Source organism: Hydra vulgaris, chromosome 02 (assembly GCF_038396675.1).
Source record: "Hydra vulgaris chromosome 02, alternate assembly HydraT2T_AEP".
Taxonomy (NCBI): domain Eukaryota; kingdom Metazoa; phylum Cnidaria; class Hydrozoa; order Anthoathecata; family Hydridae; genus Hydra; species Hydra vulgaris.
The window spans coordinates 47,413,760-47,433,931 of NC_088921.1; the positions used below are offsets into that span (position 1 = coordinate 47,413,760).

A 20,172-nucleotide genomic window follows, 5' to 3' on the forward strand; every position below is an offset into this window, starting at 1 on the left:
GGAGCTATAAGCTATAGCTTGTATTTACTACATCTTTGTATCTTATTCTTTATAGTTTGAATATTTTTCATATATTTGTTCTAATAAATAAAACATAAATCTTTTGTAACTCTAAAGAAACCTTCCATTATTTAATTTAAATTTGTCAATATCTGTTAATGGTTCATGTTTTATCTTAATGAATTTGTTTATTATACAGATGTTGGATATTTTAGAAGGTTTTTTGAAAGCTGCTGAGCATTCCTATATGCGTATGGATGGTACCACCAGTGTAAAAAGCAGGCATGGTATAGTTAAAAAGTTTCATGAAGTAAGTCTTTAAACTCAATTTATTTTTGCTAATTTTTAATTTTCATAAGACCTTTTTTAAACTAGTTTCATATTTACAATAAAATTATAATTAAGAATTATATCTTGTTGTTATCTTGTTTAATTATAATAAGATTATAATTAAGAATTATATCTTATGACAATAATTAAACTTCTTTATTATTTGATAAACTTTTTTTTTTAACCTTTACATATAGTACAACGGAAATTTTGAAAAAGTTTGTAAAAAAATACTTTGCACAGAGATCTAAAATTATGCTAAAAATGGTACACAAAGGAAAAAATAAAATTTTATTATATTTAAGACCAGAGATATACGTCTCAAGATTTAAGACCAGAGATATACGTAAGATTTAAGAACTGAGATAAAGGTTTCGAGTCTTAGTCTCTAGTGCTATTCTTAGTTTCACAATGTGATGGTCTTGCATCATTTTTTATTGGTACGTTTTGTTTTTTAACAATACAAGAAACCTGTTAGTTTTCCGTTGTTATTAAAGATTGCATTGCATAATATTATAACCCAATTATATTATGTATGTATAATTACATTTTATTTATAGAGTAATTTGTATAAATGGTAATATAACACATCAGCTAAAATCATAACAGTATATATACATGTGTGAGCCTTGTTGTGTTGGACTTCTAAGAATCAGTCTTAAACTTTGTCTTGTGAAAACTTTCAAAGTGTTGGTCTTGGGACTTTTTGATGTCTTGGTCTTGGTTTTGGTCTTTACTATCATGACTTGATCTCTGTTTAAGATATCATTTTAAATATAATTTAATACTTAATAACAATTAAATGAACACCATACTTTTAAAATTAACTACTTTTGAATTATATTTGGAAAAAGTTTGAACTCTTTTATTACAAAGTTGCAATGTTTATGGAAATTTGATTGTATTGCAATGACATCTTTTTGTGTTAAAGAAATTTTAGGGTGACGAAGTTTTTTAATATCTAAAGTTATATATAGTTAAAAGTATGCAAATATGTACTTTTATTCAAAGTTTATTTTTGTTTATACAGTTAATTTTCGATAAGTTGTACAGTTAATTCTTGGCAAGTCAGTTTATTTCATTTGATCCCTTGATATTTTCTAATTGATTACTATCAAAATTCTCTGGTTAAGTCGAACTTCAAATAACTCAAAAAAATTTGATTAAAATTTTTTTTCAGAAGTTATTTCATGTAAAACATAAATAACAGTAGTCAAATATTTTCTATATTTATTTGTTGTATAATATGGTGTATAATATAATGGTGTATATTTAATGGTGTATAATATAATGGTGTTAGTATAATGGTGTATATTTAATGTTTATACTTTTGCATTAAATAAAAACTTAACTTAAACTAACATCTCATATCAAAGTTTGAACAGAAGTTTGCTTTAGTCAAACTTCGTTGAAGTTATGTATTATATGCTAATAACCAACATTACTTTTTACATTAATAAGGTTTTACTTTAGTTCTAAAAACTTTAAAACTAAAAGTTTCTTGTTTTCTTTTTTGAAATAATACCAGAAAACAATTTTTTTTACTTTCTTAGTTAAAAATGCTGTTATAGTGGGACCACATTTTAGTATGATCACATTGTTTAACAATTAGTAGTTAAGATAGGACTTATATATATACATATATATATATTTATACACATTAAGATATACATATATATATACATATATATATATACATATATATATATATATATATATATACATATATATATATATATATATATATATATATATATATATATATATATATATATATATATATATATATATATATATATATATATATATATTAAGGTGCATCAAACACCCCATACTTTCAAAAATTGATCTGTCCCTATTCTTAAAACTTTCTATTGGTTCTCACAAGACACTGTTAAATTTTTTCAAAATTGAATGAGATTTAGGGGGGCCATCTCAAGTCTGAAACTTGCAATGAGACCCTAAACAGAAGAAAAAATTTTTTTTCAAATGTATATCATGTTGGGTCTCAAAAGAAGCGAAATTTTATAAAAATTACAAAAATAAACATCATTTTTTGTTAAAAATACCTTATAAAAAAATTTTGACAAAAACCATGAAAAAATTATTTTTTTATAATTTTTTGTTAAAAAAAAATAATTTTTATGTAATAAAAATTCAAATAATAATTCTTGCGTAAAATTTTTATTATTTTTAAAATTTTTATAAAATTTCGCTTCTTTTGAGGCCCAACATGACATACATTTAAAAAACTTTTTTTTCTTCTGTTTAGGGTCTCGTTGCAAGTTTCAGGCTTGAGGTGGCCCCCCTAAATCTCATTCAATTTTGAAAAAATTTAACAGAGTGTTTTGTGAGAATCAATAGAAAGTTTTAAGAATAGGGACAGATTAGTTTTATATATATATATATATATATATATATATATATATATATATATATATATATATATATATATATATATATATATATATATATATATATATATATATATATATATATATATACATATATATATATATATATATATATATATATATATATATATATATATATATATATTATTATTATTATTATTATTATTTTAGTAAAATAAAAAACATTTTTTACTTGAAATACTTGTTTCGAACTTACAAAGTTCCCCATCAGTTTATAAGTTTGACATCACTTTGTAAGTTCGAAACATGTATTTCAAACTAAAAAGTGTTTTTTATTTCACTAAAATAATATTGTTTGTGCTCACCAGACCTTTTGGATATATATATATATATATATATATATATATATATATATATATATATATATATATATATATATATATATATATATAAATATATATATATATATAATATATATATATATATATATATATATATATATATTATATATTGAACAACATGCCAATGCTCATGTGCAAGTGATTGAAATGGTACTCACGGCACCTATTGCAAGCGAAGTAATGGTGAGAAAGAGTTACAGCACCTTTTTTTTATAAGAAAATGTGAATGAAAGTGTATGCAAATATCTAACTTATGTAAACTTCAAGCTATGTAATTTTAAAATATATATAATATAAAAAGCATATCTTTATTAAAGATTTAAAAATCCTTAGTCTTGTATAGAGTTTAGTTTAATAATATTTTAACATATATAACAAATTATTTTCATAATGCAGGATAAATAATTAGTTATAAGATATTAGATATTGATTATAAGATATATTAGGATAAAAAAATCAATACAAAAAAAGTAAACGTTGTTTAATATCTGATATAAAATTAAGTTATTTTGTCACAAGTTCAAGTTGTTTAAACTTTAAGTTTAGAAATTAGATCAAGGCTTCATGTTTTTAAATTGTTTTATTTGATTAAAATCAAATAACTTATTATCCAACCAAATTCAAATAAGTTATCATCCAACCAAAATCAATTATGTTATTATCTAGTCAAATTCAAATAAGTTATTATTTTGCCAAAATCAAATATGTTTTCATCCAACCAAAATCAAATGAGTTATTATTCAACCACAATCAAAATTTGCTTTAGTCGAAAAATTTTTTCGACTAAAGCAAATTTACCCAATTAAAATCAAATAAGCTACAATCTAACCAAAATCAACTAAGTTATTATCCAAGCAAATCAAATAAGTTATTATGCAACCAAAATCAAATAAGATATTATCCAACTAAAAGCAAATAAGTTATTATCCAACCAAAGTTATTATACCAAATACATTATTTTTATTTTGTTGTTTTTATTACTTTTGTTATGTAAAAAACTTTTTCTATTGTAACCTCCAGCATACTTTTTGCAAGTGATTGAGTTTTTATTTGGTTTTATTTTGTAAATGGGGTTGTTAATAATATGTGGTATTGGAAAGTGTCACCAAATATCACATGGGCGAGGGGTTGGTTTGCTACTGTGTGGTGTGACAAAAAACATTTTGTTATAAAATTTTAATCACTGCGTAATTCGTTTAAAAAAACTAAGATTTTGTACTTCATCAAAAAGCCACTAAACTTAAATAGTAAGCAGTCTAAAAAGAAAAATAGCTTTAGATCTGGATATTTGATAAAAGTTGTGTGGAATTAAAAATATGGTATCAAAAGGTTGACCACTAGCCTGTGATGAGGACACTTTTATTAAAACAATTCTAGATATTCCCATGAAAGGATCTGCTTCTGATGATAGGAGAAGAACTGAAGTTGTTCCAACTGTATAAATATTAGATGACTTGGTCAAAGAATTGAAAATTCATGTTTTCAATCTCTCCAGATAAGGAGTTTATTTAAGATTAAGACCAAGTAGATCATTGGGGAAAAAAAGGAAAAAGTCATGTTAAAGCTGCACTAAGAGCGGTTACTAAGAGCACCAAATTCTGAGTATAAATATCATGCAGACATAAAACTTGTCAAATCATCCATCAGTGCCTTGCTCCAGTCTTGGATCCTAAAGAAGCAACATTTCACTCCCAGGATGATCAGGTTGACTTTAGCTGATCATGATTTTATAATTACATCTCAACGCAAACTTATTACTTCAGTAATTGCAGCCATAGAAATCAAAAAGATTGTCTGGAAAAACAAGCAGTTGCACTATCTGGCCCAACATACATAGCAATCAGAAGTGCAAAGTATGATTCATCAACAGCACTTTGTCACTTATAAAATATGAACAAAGTCAACCATCTTCCTGCATTTGAAAGCAGCTTGTTCACTGAAGATTGAGTTAGCAAACCAGTCATGACTATAACTGTTGATGGTGGGCCAGACGAAAATCTAAGATATGAAAATAATTCATTTTGCCATGACTTATTTTAAAGAGCATGACCTTGATAGCATGTTTGTGGTCACCAATGCTCCTGGAAAAAATACTTTTACCAGGGTAGAGAAAAGAATGGCTCTGCTAATTCATGACCTAGCAGGAATTATATTTCCATTTAATTTTTTCAAAAACCATCACAAGAGGAGAAACAACAGACAAAGTTATGGAAAAGTAAAAGAACTGAACAGTGAAAAATGTGTACAGTTAAAGCACTTTGGAGCAGAGTGGGATGCTAAGCATGTCAGAAAGTCATTACTTACTTCAAATTGTATAATGTAATGACCAAAACTGCTTTGATCATCGTTGCAGCTCACTGTTTCATCTTATTCTAAATGGTTCTTTTCCTCTACCAATTTCTCTGTCCATGAAGAAGTTAGCCTTTAGTGCAATAATACAAAAAACAACTTTGCCATTTTTAAACTTATCACTTAGCAAAACAATTTTTTCTCAAGACAGTTACAAAAAAGTTTGCCAAAAGATTGCCGTACGACAAATCATACCCAAGCATTCAAAGTTCCTTACCAAAAAGAATTTGTATCAATTATAGTCTATATTTTTCCATTATCAATTCATTAAAACAACACAAAACAATTTGCTCAAGTATTGTATCATTAAATGAGATTCAAAAAGTTAAACTTTAAACATCTATCTGATCTCAAGTGTGACTTTTTAAATTTGGACAATAAAACAATTGAGTGGTATGATCAGGACAATGTTGATACCTCTGACCTCAACTGACCTTGAATGATTATTGAAGAACATGAAACTCCAGTACTTGGAGGCCAAAGTTTAATTTGGGAACAAATTTAGGTCTTTAACAAAAATTTATGAATTGTATTTTTTTAAAACATGAAATGTTACAATTAAAATATACATTTATGAAAATTCTAAATTTTTGTCATTGTCACATCACACATGAGGGTGGGGGAGGGTATATTTTAAACAATGTCGCAAAATGTCACATAAGAGAGAGGGGTGTGGGGTCTCTAATTGCGCCAAGTTTCACATATTAATAGCCCCAAAAGCTTGGTTACTTATTTTAGAATAGTCAAAGTCATTGCTAAATATTCATTTTCTTATTTCTTATACTACACTATAATTTTAGTAATTACTTTATCATTCAAACTTTTAGTAGAATACTTTCTCATTTAAACTTTTATAATGTATAGTAACTTTTAGTTTAGTGTTGTAATATAAATATATCTCATCTATATTTGTAAACAGTGGTTCTTTTTTTTCTTTCTGTGAATGCTTTAAGTATTGAAACATTGTTATATTTTTACTACAAATATTATACTTTACTGCATTTAAAACAAATAATTTTTTTCTTAACAATTTAACTATGTTTTTTTTTTTACAATAAAACTAAAACTTTTATTTTAGAGCAAAAATATTTTTGTGTTTTTGTTGACAACTCGGGTTGGAGGTCTAGGTTTAAATTTGATTGCAGCCAATCGAGTTATTATATATGATCCAGACTGGAACCCGAGTGTGGATAGTCAAGCAAGAGAACGGTCATGGAGAATCGGCCAGTTAAAGGATGTTACTATTTATCGCCTTCTAACTACTGGGACAATTGAAGAAAAAATATATCACAGGTTTTTTTATTTATGTACTTGTAAAGCTAACATTAAGTTGTTTTTATATTAGAAATAACATAAAAATCTTTTACAACATTTATACAAACCTTTTCTCAATTTTTAGATGATATGAACTGCTTTAGTTGGGGAGACTATTATTTTCTATTATTTTTTAAAATCTAATACACAAACATTGGCAGACAATACAGCTTTACAGAAAATGGGGCTGAGTGTGGTACTACATGTTGATAGCACCGCACTCAGCCCCTTGCGTTGCTAATTACATAATTAACATTCGTAATTTCAATATATTTTAATTATGATATAAAAATAATAATTGTATTATTATATTACCTTTTTTTTATTTTACTATTGTATTATTTATTTTATATTATTAAAAATATTATGCTTTTAAGAATATTATGTTTTAAAATGGTTTTTTTAGGCAAATTTTCAAACAGTTCTTAACCAATCGTGTGTTGACCAATCCATACCAGCGACGCTTTTTTAAAAACAATGATTTGCATGAACTTTTTACTCTAGGTGATGTTGGACCACTAGAATCAACAGAGACAGGGTCAATATTTGCTGGCACTGGTTCAGAAATTAAAATAAGAAAACGTAATCGAATAAAATCAGAAATACCAAAAGATAGTAAAGATATTGTAGAAAAATCAGTAGATAAAACATCTGACCCGAAATCAAAAAATTATGACAAAAATGATAAAATACATAATCAATTTATTTCTAATCAAAACAATCAAGATAATTTTTCACTTGTTCCTGATAAAAATTTTGCAAAAAAATTACATAGTTCAAAGAAAAAGAAAAATTATAAAAAAGAAAAAGTTATAGTGGACGGTTTTGGTGTGGATCATGTTGATAAAAAAGAAGTTTTAAAAAAAAAATCAGACACTGAAAAAAAACAACTATTAAATGAAGATGATATCTTACTAGATTTGTTTCGGACTTCAGGCATTCACAGTGCTATAAAACATGATAAAATAGAGCTAAGCAGTACTTGTGATTACTTGTTAATTGAAAAGGAAGCAGAAAACATTGCTAAAAAAGCTGTTGATGCTCTAAGAGCATCAAGAAAAGAATGCAAAAAAAATGGGCTTGCAATACCAACTTGGACAGGGGGTTGTATACAGAAGACGAATAACAAAAAAAAGGCATTGTTTGGGAAAAAAGTTAACCATATCACCTCTAATAAAGAAACTACAGCCTCGGTAGATAAAGGGTCTGTTGGTATAACTAACAGCTCTGTTGATATTTCTTCTAGTGCCTTGTTAGCTCGCATGAAAAGTAGAAGTTTAAATATTGAACCATCTCAAAACTCTAACATTATCAGTGAATCTACAGAATTTACTTTACTGAAAGATATTCAAACATTTATGTTGCAAAGACAGAGTAATGTTGTAAGTACTGATGAAATTACAACCTTTTTTCAAAATCGTATTGATAAGGAACAAAATGTTGTATTTAAAGAGTTGCTAAAACAAGTTTGCATCTTTGAAAAGTCTTCAAACGGTCCTGGAAATTGGAGTTTAAAAGATGAATTTCGATAGTTGTTTTTTTTTTATGCATTATTGTAAAAATTTGTTTATACTTTGTTACTTTTATTTTGTTCAATTTTTGTATTTAATTTTTTTTTTACTCACATTAATTGTATTCTTTTGTTTTATCATCATGTTAAAAAATATTTAAAGTATGATTTATATGCATGATGTATGATGGTATAATGAAAAAATAAGTTAGAGTAAATTTGTTTTGTATTTCTTACATCTAAAGAATTGTTTACTATAAAAGAGCATTTATTCATTGTGTATTTGTCTTTTTAATAGCAAAGTTATTTGGTGGTATTTTTAAAGTTTTGCATTCAAATATAATTAACAAAAAACAAAGTTTTTGATGGCATAATTTGATGGCTTCTTCATTAAAAAATCTAAAGAAGATTCTAAACCTTTACAGTGGAACATGGAGTAAATGTTTTTAATTACAGTATTTATATTAAGTTAGTTTTACATATTTTATATATTATAAATCTTTTAGAATATATTAGGGTGTTTGAAAACTTTAATTATTTTAAAAGACCTCATGCAAAAGTAGGAGCTGTGAGGACTTCAGTATTTGGGTTTGGGTTAGGACAGCAATTGTTTTTAGATTTTTTTTTTTTTCCTTCTTTTTGCAAAAAAACCATACAGATTTGTCTGCACTTTTGCTGACGAAATGCAGATCTAAATACTCAAAAGTAACACTGATATTGCCTCCTGCGGGGGACTTTATTACATACATTGACTATCTTGTATCCTGCTGCTACAAAGAAGTGCCCCTACATCAACTGAGGGTTTGGTATAGAGCAGGAAACTTTTTTTTTCATTTTTTTGTCTTCTTTTTTTGAAAATGTTGTATGCTATAAAGGTAGGAAAAATAAATAACAATTTTATACATAAATACGCTATAGAAGATGATAATTTGTTATATAAATATGCTATAATAGATTATGAATGTACACTTTGCTGTGCCTATGGCTAAATAAATTAGTTGTTGCATTCACACACTCTGCACCTTCACATGTGCACCTTCAGCGAAATTAATAAAGGTTAATGGTTTTTTTCATAAGTGTGCTTTGTCAACTTTTGAAAAAAAAAGTTCATAAAAAATGGGTAAAAATAATAATAGACATTTAAAAACCAAAATATTCACAAAATTATCAGTTGGAGGAGATATAAGAAGGAAATAGAAGGAAAAATGATATTTTTTCTTCTAAGACGAATAATAATAATAAAAGTGAACCATGACCAATAATACTGTTTTGAATATAAAAAGTCATATTACTTGTAACAATGAAAATATAATATTGTTTGAGATGTTCTTGAAAATTTCTTGTCAACATGCCAATAGTTAAATTTATAGTTCAAGTTTTAGACACTTTGTGCTGTCCCAAACCGTCAGTAAAAGATATGTATTATCATTGTTTAGATTTTCACTCTCGAGTAGTTACAAGGTACTTAAGTGGTACAACTAAAGTTCAGATTGAAGTTGGTATGTTTAAACTTCATTTTTAGTTATAAACCTCTATATTTATAAACCTATTTATTTATTTCACTTGTAGATTTATAAAAGATTTATATATTTTTTGCAAACAATATAAAATATTTTAATGTTTAAGATTGTAAAATAGTTTTTTCATGCATTTCGAGCAAAATCATCACAAATTAATAAATAATTATTTATTGATTCTTTTATTGTTTAAGTAATCTAATATATAATATATTAGATTCTGTTACGCATTTACTTCCAACAAGTCAGCAAGCAACCACTAATTAAACGTGTTCTTGTTAGTGCTTTTAAAGTGCATTGTTGAGACCACATAAAGAGCTCTTTGTTACAACTTTGTGTTGATAAGCAGGAATGAAACAACTGCATAGCGTATTGCTTGGGGTGTGTAGTATCTTTGATTCATGTTTGCTAGTTATTAAAAACATGAATAAAGTACCCAAAAAATACAATTAAAAAAACCATCATCAGAACCAAAATGTTTAAATCTATTTTTTACAAATATTTCAGACAGGCGGTAGTGGCAGTAGCATTGGTAGGCGGTAATAGTTTAGCAATAGAGCTCACTTCATAAGCAAGAATTTCAGAGTTCAATTCCCACCAAGTCTCAGGTAGTACCGTACTCAACTTGCTTCTCTGCGCTGCCGCCTTGTTTGTCAAGGCTCGTGTTTCAAAGCTAAGGAGTAGAGAGAGTATTTTAACCATAACAAAATAGCCTCCTTGACTGTAGTGACCTTCTTGGCCTAAGGGAGGTGAATGAATAAATGATATGAATGAGTTTAAAAAAAACATGCAATATACAGTTTTTTAAGTCTTCTGTCTTTTAAAAATCTTTATTGCTGTTTATCTCTTTTTTTCATACTTTGTTTTCTGTTAACTCCCAATTTAATTAGTGGTTGCTTGCAGTCTTGTTGGAAGTGAATATGTTACAGAATCTAAAATATCTTGTATAAGATTACTTTTACAATAGAATAAACAATAAATAATTAATATTAATTTGTAAGGATTTTGCATATACGTACGTACATACATACATACATACATACATACATACATACATACATACATACATACATACATACATACATACATACATACATACATGCATACATACATACAAACATACATACATACATACATGCATACATACATAAATACATAAGGGAGAGTGGGGTAATGGCAAATGCAGGGTAATGGCAAATGCAGGGTAATTCTGAACATGGTCAAAATAGCATAATAGAAAAATATGTTTGGCAATTTCTTTTTACCTGCTGAGAGGGGATCCCATGCTCAGTTCCAGACGTGCAATAGTGTAATGAAGCTGCGAATGTTGTTTACAATAATTTGGTTCTAACTTTTTTCTGATAATTTCATGCAACTTTTTTCTTGAGTAACATTCCTGTTGTTGCTACTATGAATATAAAACCACTCCTTTTGTTGATGTTGCTGCATAGTATAATTTTTGAACTTAATTATTACAATTAGCATTTTATTTGTTATTACACAACAGTGTTAGTGATTGGCCCACAGTGTGTTGTAAATTGCCCCCACGTATGTAAGGTAATTCCAAATGCCAATGGATTTATTTTTGTTCTAAATTTTAATTTTATTATATTTATAAAAATTGATTTTGAGGGTTTGTGACTGAATAGTTAAACTAATTGATAAGTGATAAATATGATTAATTTTGTATAATTGGTGTTTTAAATTTGCATTCCCGCTTAGCTGTTTGCCAATACCCCACTCTCCCCTACATACATACATACATGCATACATACATACATACATACATACATACATACATACATACATACATACATACATACATACATACATACATACATACATACACACATACATACATACATACAGTATTTTATTGTGAAAAATAAACTTTGTGAGATTATTTTAGAAAAAAATGTGTTTTCTTTTACCATTTAAAATTGTGATTAAATTTGCTAAATGCAAATTTTAAATGGTAAAGGATTTTAATTTTAAATTATTTTTAAAACTTTTAATGTAAAATTTATTCATAATTAATAAAATATTTTAAATTTTAATAAAAAGTCTTTTGTTATTTTGTTTGGCTCTTTAGGAGTCAAAATCTCAACAAAAGATAATTATCTGAACATATTGTATTATAAAAAACGTTTTAAAGGATGTTAAAAGAAAAAAAGATAAGCAATAGTTGTAGCTATATTGTGATTTGTTATGAGTAACTGCTAATAAAATTAACTATATATGTAAATTTATTTATGTTTTTTAATATTCTATTATTAAATACTATTTTTGCTTTTTTGTAACTTTATTGCATTTGTATTTTCAACATTCAAGTCTAAATTTGATACAAGATCTGGCATCAAGTAATTAATTTAATACCAGTTCAGAGTTCATTTTTTTTATTAATCTGAATTTTATTAATGTTTAGAAACTTAAAAACTATCATTTGGTCAAACTTGGATTTTAAATTATTTTGTTATGATAAAAATTACAAAGTTTTTAAAAAGTTTGATATATATAAAGATATATTTGAAGGTATATAGAGGTAGGTTGAAGTAAAAAAAAGTAAAACTCAATAACTAATCATAATTAAGATTTTTCAAACAGGATTAAATATCTCAAAGAGACCACTCTTCACATCTGTAGGCTGTACTAGGTATCATATGTCTTATGAGAGAGAAGCATTTAGGCTTTCTTCAGATAAATTGCCATAAATTCTTAATGATGAATTTGCCAAAATTGCCATATTCATCATTAAGAATTAATTCAGCTGAGTGGTGAAGGACTGTGTGCAGAGTGGTTGATTTGTGCCCATAGCATATTTTTGATAATATTATAAGAAGCTATATAACATAACTCCTGAAATATGTTATTTTATTTTTGCTTTAACAAGAAATTATACAAAATATTACAACTGTTTTGAGAATGCAATAGAAACATGCTATCTTTGTACATAGAAGCACATAGATCTTTTATGATATAAAATTTCTACGACCTTGTGAACCTGTTGTAGATGTCCCCTCTTTCTCACCAGAGTTAAAACACATATCTAATTGAAGTCCAATGTATTCTTATATTTTAGTAATAATGCTGTCTCTTGCATTACATATTGGTTCACCAAGTGGTCAACCCAAAGTCTATAGTCTATATGACACTGATACAGAAGTCTCATTTATGTATAAATGTGTAATGCATGTTTTTTTTGAATGTGTAATACATGTTTTTATGAATAATACATGTTTTTTTTATCAGATTTGGTTTTTGGTTTTTTAGTCAGTTCTTTTTGTGTAGCAAAATCCAAAGCTTGAGTAATTGTACGGAGTTTTTTTTCTTCTTTCAAATTTGTTAGTTGTTAGAAAATAGATTCCTTTTGATGCAAAAAGAAACTTTAATTTTCTTATTTGCTCTTTTCTCAATTTGTTAAAGGTTTGTCAAAGGTATCTATTGTTTTTATTTCAAAGGTATCTATTGTTTTCATTTCAAAGGTATCTATTGTTTTCATTTCAAAGGTATCTATTGTTTTCAATAACACGAGCAAAACTCTTATTATTTTATGGATTAACTCTGTATAAGAGGTAACCAAATAACTGGTTAACATTAAACTCTGGACACTCATTGACAATGTTGTTTTTATTATTGACAAGTTCCTGTCTTTTTTTTTTCTTTATCTTATCACCCAGTTCTGTAAAATGTTTTCTTTGTTTTAAAACATACGGTTCTGTGATTTAAGCATCCTCTCTATAAATAATATCTTTTGATGCTTGTGAAATCATAAATGGATATCCTTTTTTCTTGAAATGTTTCTCTTTCAGACGTTTATACTGTTTCCATGCTTTTTCACAAACATTGATAAACCTATGTGAATTAAATAATAATTCAAAGTTTTTAAGAAGTATTTCTTAAATGAATGAATATTTTACTTTGAATTTGATTTTGTCAGCTTTAACAAACTGTGTGAAAAAATCAAATTCAATTTTACATTTTTGTTTCCCTCCATTGTATTCAGAGTTGATAATGCCGCCCGGCGGCAAAGTAACTTTCTGCCGAAAGGCTGACTTTTTAGGGAGGCTAAAGCTGCTAGCAGCAGCCTCCCATTCCATTTTTAGCGGCAAAATGTTCTTTTTTCCGCCTCCAGTAGTTTCTGCCCTTTTATTGGCGGCCGCAGCCAGAGTTATTTTTTGGAGGCAAAATGTTTTGGAGGCTGAAGCCATTGGTAGCCGCCTCCAAAAAAAATTGTGGAGGCAGAATCATTTGGAGGCCACCTCCATGGCTTCTGCCTTCCAACTGGCTGCGGCCGCCAAATTGGAGGCGGAAATATTTGCCTCCCGCCGGCAAATGTAAACAAAAATAATTGCTCGTTTGCTTTAAAGCAATTAAATATTAACTAGAAGCAAATATTTGACATCAAGTTTCATTTTATATAACTTTTTTTTCAAACTTATAAATTAAGTAGAATAAATTAGTAGTTTTATTATTTAAAACAAAAGTTAAAAGTTGGAAATTTTACTTCTATACCATTGGCGAATAAATCTTATTGACAAAAAAAATATATAAGTAATTAAATTGACTGATTTTGGTCAAAGTTTTTTAGAACAAGGCGACATGCTAAAAATTTTATCTATTTTATTATTTGCCATAACGTTAAATAATTATTTTTAATAATTGGATATTGTAAAAGTTATTGAAAAAATATCTGCTATGTTTATTAAAAATTGTTTAGAAAAAATATCTAATATGTTTATTAAAAATTTGCGACTAAGCTGTATTACGCTAATAGTTTTGTCAAATTACAGCGAAAAAATAAAATTTATAAACTTTAAATATATATACTTTTATAAATATTATTTATATTTTACTCTATACTTTTTAAAAATTTAAAAATATAGACTCATCTACTTTTGCGTGTTTTAAAGTTTTAGGCGCTTAAAGTTTAAAACGTTTAATAATTAAAAATTCATTCGATAGTCCGAGATAAACAACCGCTCTGACAACTATAATTTTTTTTTCAAAAAGTTTTTTATAATATTTAATCATATAAAACAAAAGTTTGATGTCAAATATTTAACATTTAACGCTTTTCTATTGGCGGACTGCGGCCGCCAATAGAAAAGCGGAATAAAGACAATTTTGCCGCTAAAAATTAATTGGGAGGCAGCCGCCGTCTGCTGCAGAAGAAAAGTGGAGGCGAGAATATTTATGCCGTTTATCAACACTGATTATATTTATTAGTTTACTGCTGAATCAAAAATCAATTAATAAAATAAATTTCATATTTTTCTCCCCCGCAAAATGTCCTCTTTATTATTTTTCTTATTAGCAATTATTTAAGTATTTAAATGTTATACTAAATAATAAATGGACTAACAAAACATTTTTTATAGAAAATAAGCCCAGCTTATCTAAAAGAATTGATATTGGGCAACCTACAGCGTTTTCACATACTCATTTGTTTGAAAGCATCCATGAAAGTAAGTTATTTAAAAATAAATATGTGTTTTTTTCTTTTATGTTAAATTAAAATAAATTTTTTTGTTTTTTTTGGGGGGTTTTTGTTTCAATTTTAAAAAACTATTAAAGCGAGTATTTTTATTTAATGACTATTTTTTATTTCAACTGGTAGGTTAACTTATCCTGTCGAAAATCCTGTAACACACGACTTTTTGACTAACATAAACTCATTTACGAAAGATTGTATCTATGGTGATCTTTGTTGCTAGGCTATATCTTACAATAAAGATCATCTAAGTATCACCAAAGATCATCCTTTCGCAAAGAAGTTTGTACTAATCAAAAATAAAAATTTTAAACCAATAGAGTTTTGAAAATTTAGGTTAATCTACTAATAGGTTAATCTAGTAGCAAAAGTATCGTTAATGCAATACTTTTGCTACTAGATTAAATGCTAATAGATTTTTGAAAATTTGAATATCAATGCATTAGCGTATTAACGCTAATGTATTAATATTGAAATATTAATATTGAATATTAATACATTAGCGTGTTAACGCTAATGTATTAATATTCAAACTTCTAAACCATTTTACATTGGAGCGTTTTTTTTTGTTGTTTTTGTTTTCTATAAACATTTTTTTTCTTTTTTTTTTTTTTGAGCACTTTTTTTGTGAATGAAACCTGTTGTTTATCCGGCTTTTGTTGCCATTTTATTGTCCCGAATACACAACTTTAACTAAGTTTTAGTTTTAATGTTTATTTTTGTACAGAAAAATGGCTTAACGGTGTTATGAAACGTTTCTTTTTATATAAAGTTCTTTTTGGAATTTTAAGTATTTTTTTAATATTACTTGCTTTTTATTATCAATATGAACTGCTTGAAACATTTAACATTCTCGATTGGTATAATTCCAGCCATAGTGATTTTTCAGATAAAAAATATGGTAAATTTTTATTAAATACTGTTAATTTTAATTTTTTTAAATTTGATTACAAAGTTTTAATTGAACTTAGTTACGCCTGGAATATCACGAAAAGAATATGCATGGCGCAGACGTCAGCTGATGCAGTATGAGTTTTTTTCAATTAGTAAATATTTTTGTTTATTGATACTTTTGTATTTTATGTGTTAAATATATCATAGCGTTTTAGCAGAGGATCATGTCGGTCGAAACTATGACAAACACCTTTTTATATTATCTGCTGCAGATTTAAAAATTATGACGAACGATATCCCGTGAGTGCAATTTAGTTTCTAATGTCAATCTTTTATTTTGCATTTTTTGCACTGATTTTTTAAAAACAAGGACGTGTTTGTAAAAAATACAAAGATTTTCATTGAACACCTTCAGTTATCCGTTTCATCAAGACACAGATTTCCTCTATTTGTCTGGAGTTAATGAGCCAGACGCAATTTTAGTTCTAGGTTAGTTTCTGCACGTTTTTTGTAGTTTGACTGCAAACTGTGACACTGACTAATTTTAATTTTATTTAAATACAATGCTCTCGGCTAGATTTTAACCGTGTGTCATCTCGCCTAAAGTTTTTGTTATTTGTGAAACCAAAAGATCCAAAGAGAGAGTTATGGGATGGAGCTGTTATAGGACAACAAGCTGCTGTTGATTATTTTAATGCGGATGAAGTATTTTTTTGTTTTTTTTTCTTACATACTTTGTAAATATTTTTGTAATGTATTTTTTGTTTACTGCACACACGCACACAAATGCATATAAACCTATAATATATATATATATATATATATATATATATATATATATATATATATATATATATATATATATATATATATATTTATATATATATTTATATATATATTTATATATATTTAGTCTTTTCCATTAAATTCGTTCACGTCTATGATGCAAGAAAAGTTTAATAACTCTGGCTATTGTGTTTGGTATAAAAACCGAAGAACCAGTCACGCAGGAAACCAGCAGATCATCTTATCTTTGTTAAATGATACCAATTTCAAAAAAAAAGGTTTATACATATTTAGTATTACTTATGTTAACATTTTTAAAATTATGTGTAAATAAATTTTTTACTTTGTTATAAAGACTTTTGAATGACTAAACAATTTTTTCAGCAATTCAAGAACTTGGTTTTAACTTGCAGATGATTCGCTTGATAAAAAGTGCGTCTGAAATAAACTTATTAAAAAAGTCGGCAACTATTGCTTCGAAAGCGTTTTCTAAAGTATATTGGTTTCTAAGTGTTTAGAAAGTTTTATTTTTCTTCATTCATTTATTCATCGCAATTATTCGTTAATATTGAATTGCTTAGGTAATAAAAAATACTCGACCTGGCATGATTGAATCCAACCTTCATGCTCTTTTGGAATATGAGTGTCGCATTGAGGGAGCTCAGTTTCTTTCTTTTCCACCAGTTGTTGCTGGTGGAAATAGCGCAAATACACTTCATTACATAAACAATACCCAGTTGCTGAGGTAACCATTATTACTTTTAACTTGCAACCCGCATCACAGGCGCATAATAATACTCAAAAGTTAATATTTTAGAGATGGTGAATTAGTTTTAATGGATGGGGGCTGTGAGTACCATGGATATGTTAGCGATATCACACGTACTTGGCCAGTTAATGGAAAGTTTAGTGAAGCCCAAAAAGAGTTATACGAGCTTGTGTTGCACGTGCAAGAAACATGCTTGAAGGTAAATATGTCAAATAATACTTGTGTTGCACGTGCAAGAAACATGCTTGAAGGTAAATATGTCAAATAATACTTGTGTTGCACGTGCAAGAAACATGCTTGAAGGTAAATATGTCAAATAATACTTGTGTTGCACGTGCAAGAAACATGCTTGAAGGTAAATATGTCAAATAATACTTGTGTTGCACGTGCAAGAAACATGCTTGAAGGTAAATATGTCAAATAATACTTGTGTTGCACGTGCAAGAAACATGCTTGAAGGTAAATATGTCAAATAATACTTGTGTTGCACGTGCAAGAAACATGCTTGAAGGTAAATATGTCAAATAATACTTGTGTTGCACGTGCAAGAAACATGCTTGAAGGTAAATATGTCAAATAATACTTGTGTTGCACGTGCAAGAAACATGCTTGAAGGTAAATATGTCAAATAATACTTGTGTTGCACGTGCAAGAAACATGCTTGAAGGTAAATATGTCAAATAATACTTGTGTTGCACGTGCAAGAAACATGCTTGAAGGTAAATATGTCAAATAATACTTGTGTTGCACGTGCAAGAAACATGCTTGAAGGTAAATATGTCAAATAATACTTGGGATCAAAAATGCACAAAAATATGTAAAATTTTCATAATTAAAATTTGTAAGTAAAAGATAAATACTGATAAGTTCAATGAATAATAAAAAATATTTAAAAATTTAATTTATTATTTTAATTATATATTTTACATATTAATAAATATTATTATAGTTTTTTTATTTCTGCGTTGTGAAAAAAAATTTCATTTCTGCGTTGTGAAAAAAAATTTCATTTCTGCGTTGTGAAAAAAAATTTCATTTCTGCGTTGTGAAAATATTTGTTGCAAAATTTTGGGAGCATTTTATTGTTATAGAGAATAAATTAAGATTAATCTAAATTGCTCTGAAAATCAGAAACATTCAGTTTTAAGTTTTTTAAATGCGTTTGCACTTTAAATGCGCAATGTACTTAGCGGTGACTCCAAGCGACTTTTTTTGTGATTAGTAGCAATTTTTTGAGAGATGTAGTTTGCATATTAATGTTTCTTGATCATTCCGAGTAAATAACTAAGTTGCAAAAATGAAATATTATATGTATGTAGGAATGCAAGGAAGATGTTTCATTAGATCATCTCCATAATATAATGATGGTTTCGCTTGCAACAGAATTAAAAAGTAAGTTTACTAAATGAATTGATCATTCTTTTTTCATTCATTATTCATTCATTCTTTATTCCGCAAAAGTCACAACTCAGTTAATAACATTTTTTCAACATTTATACATTGTAGAATTAGGTTTCTTTTCCGAAAATGTTTCCAGTGCTCAACTTCAAAAGGTCGGTTCCAACTTTTATTGAGTATTTATTAATTTATCTCCGAAGCATAACTTATGAGAGCATAAATTATGCTTCAGAGAGCTGAAGCATGTAAAAAGTTTTTAAAAACTGATTTTATTATTTTTCTTTAGCAAGTTTCGCAGTATTGCCCTCATCATTTGGGTCATTACCTTGGTATGGATACTCACGATACACCACTTCTTCATCGAGGGCTGCCTCTTCGTCCTGGAATGGTAATTACCATGGAGCCTGGTCTTTATGTATCAGAAAATGATCTCAGCGTTCCTAAAAAGTATGCGTTAAATTTTATGTTTATTGAGCTGTTTTTTAATTTATTACAAAATTAAATATATACTATAATAATTATTTCTTTTATTATAATAAATATTAGCTATCTATTGTGTTGTTTAGACGTAGTTTTAATGAATGGCTTTGTTTAGGTATCGTGGTATTGGAATTCGTATTGAGGATGATGTGCTGATTACAGACCATGGACCATACATAATGACAGCATCATTACCTAAACAAGTCGTGCAAATTGAGCAATTAATGGGATCATTTAAAAATAATGAATATAGTATCAGCGTTTAAATAAATTATATCTGATATAAATAAATATTAGATATACATAAATTTATATCCGATATTATTTATGAAAGTCTAGGTTAAAAGGATGAAAGAGAAAAGTAAGTCAAATGTTATAAATAATGAACATTTACGAGGGTTGTAAATATTATTCAATCTTATAAGGGCAATTATATTAAAGCGTATATGAAAAAATTGTTTTTTTGGTTTTATATATGTTTCTATTTATATTTAGTTAACATATCTATTAACTTTTGAAGAAGTTGCAAGCGATAACTAGACGCTTAAAAGCGCTATA

The 20,172-nt window shown here is 27.2% G+C and overlaps 2 protein-coding genes across 4 annotated transcripts in view; both read left to right on the plus strand.

Annotated features, from left to right (window-relative positions):
- Positions 1-8,497, plus strand: part of LOC100206578 (DNA excision repair protein ERCC-6) — a 39,664-nt gene extending 31,167 nt beyond the window's left edge. For both annotated transcript variants that reach the window (XM_065791140.1, XM_065791141.1), the window contains exons 13-15: positions 200-310; positions 6,534-6,748; positions 7,176-8,497. In XM_065791140.1, coding sequence (XP_065647212.1) covers positions 200-310; positions 6,534-6,748; positions 7,176-8,301 — 1,452 coding nt within the window. In that variant the 3' untranslated portion in view covers positions 8,302-8,497. The remainder of the gene's footprint in view (positions 1-199; positions 311-6,533; positions 6,749-7,175) is intronic.
- A 52-nt stretch (positions 8,498-8,549) lies between these two features.
- On the plus strand, positions 8,550-19,954 carry LOC100209955 (xaa-Pro aminopeptidase 3). Of its 2 annotated transcripts, XM_065791142.1 has the most exons (15): positions 8,550-8,715; positions 9,716-9,778; positions 15,175-15,261; positions 16,259-16,313; positions 16,389-16,481; positions 16,597-16,670; positions 16,759-16,886; positions 17,095-17,245; positions 17,352-17,461; positions 17,549-17,712; positions 17,785-17,935; positions 19,056-19,128; positions 19,243-19,289; positions 19,421-19,581; positions 19,730-19,954. In XM_065791142.1, the coding sequence occupies exons 1-15, from the start codon at positions 8,658-8,660 to the stop codon at positions 19,878-19,880; spliced, it is 1,566 nt and encodes a 521-aa protein (XP_065647214.1). In that variant the 5' UTR covers positions 8,550-8,657; the 3' UTR covers positions 19,881-19,954. The 2 variants fall into 2 exon arrangements, with proteins under 2 accessions (XP_065647214.1, XP_065647215.1); XM_065791143.1 differs by lacking the exons at positions 8,550-8,715; positions 9,716-9,778; positions 15,175-15,261 and adding an exon at positions 15,812-16,188.
- Positions 19,955-20,172: the final 218 nt, after the last annotated feature.

Excerpts from the sequence above, each read along its gene's own strand:
- LOC100209955 (XM_065791142.1), top strand. The coding sequence starts at position 8,658 with ATGGCTTCTTCATTAAAAAATCTAAAGAAGATTCTAAACCTTTACAGT. Across the intron at positions 16,482-16,596 it reads ATTATGACGAACGATATCCC|TTATCCGTTTCATCAAGACA; the intron begins GTGAGTGCAATT and ends GAACACCTTCAG. Across the intron at positions 19,582-19,729 it reads GATCTCAGCGTTCCTAAAAA|GTATCGTGGTATTGGAATTC; the intron begins GTATGCGTTAAA and ends GGCTTTGTTTAG.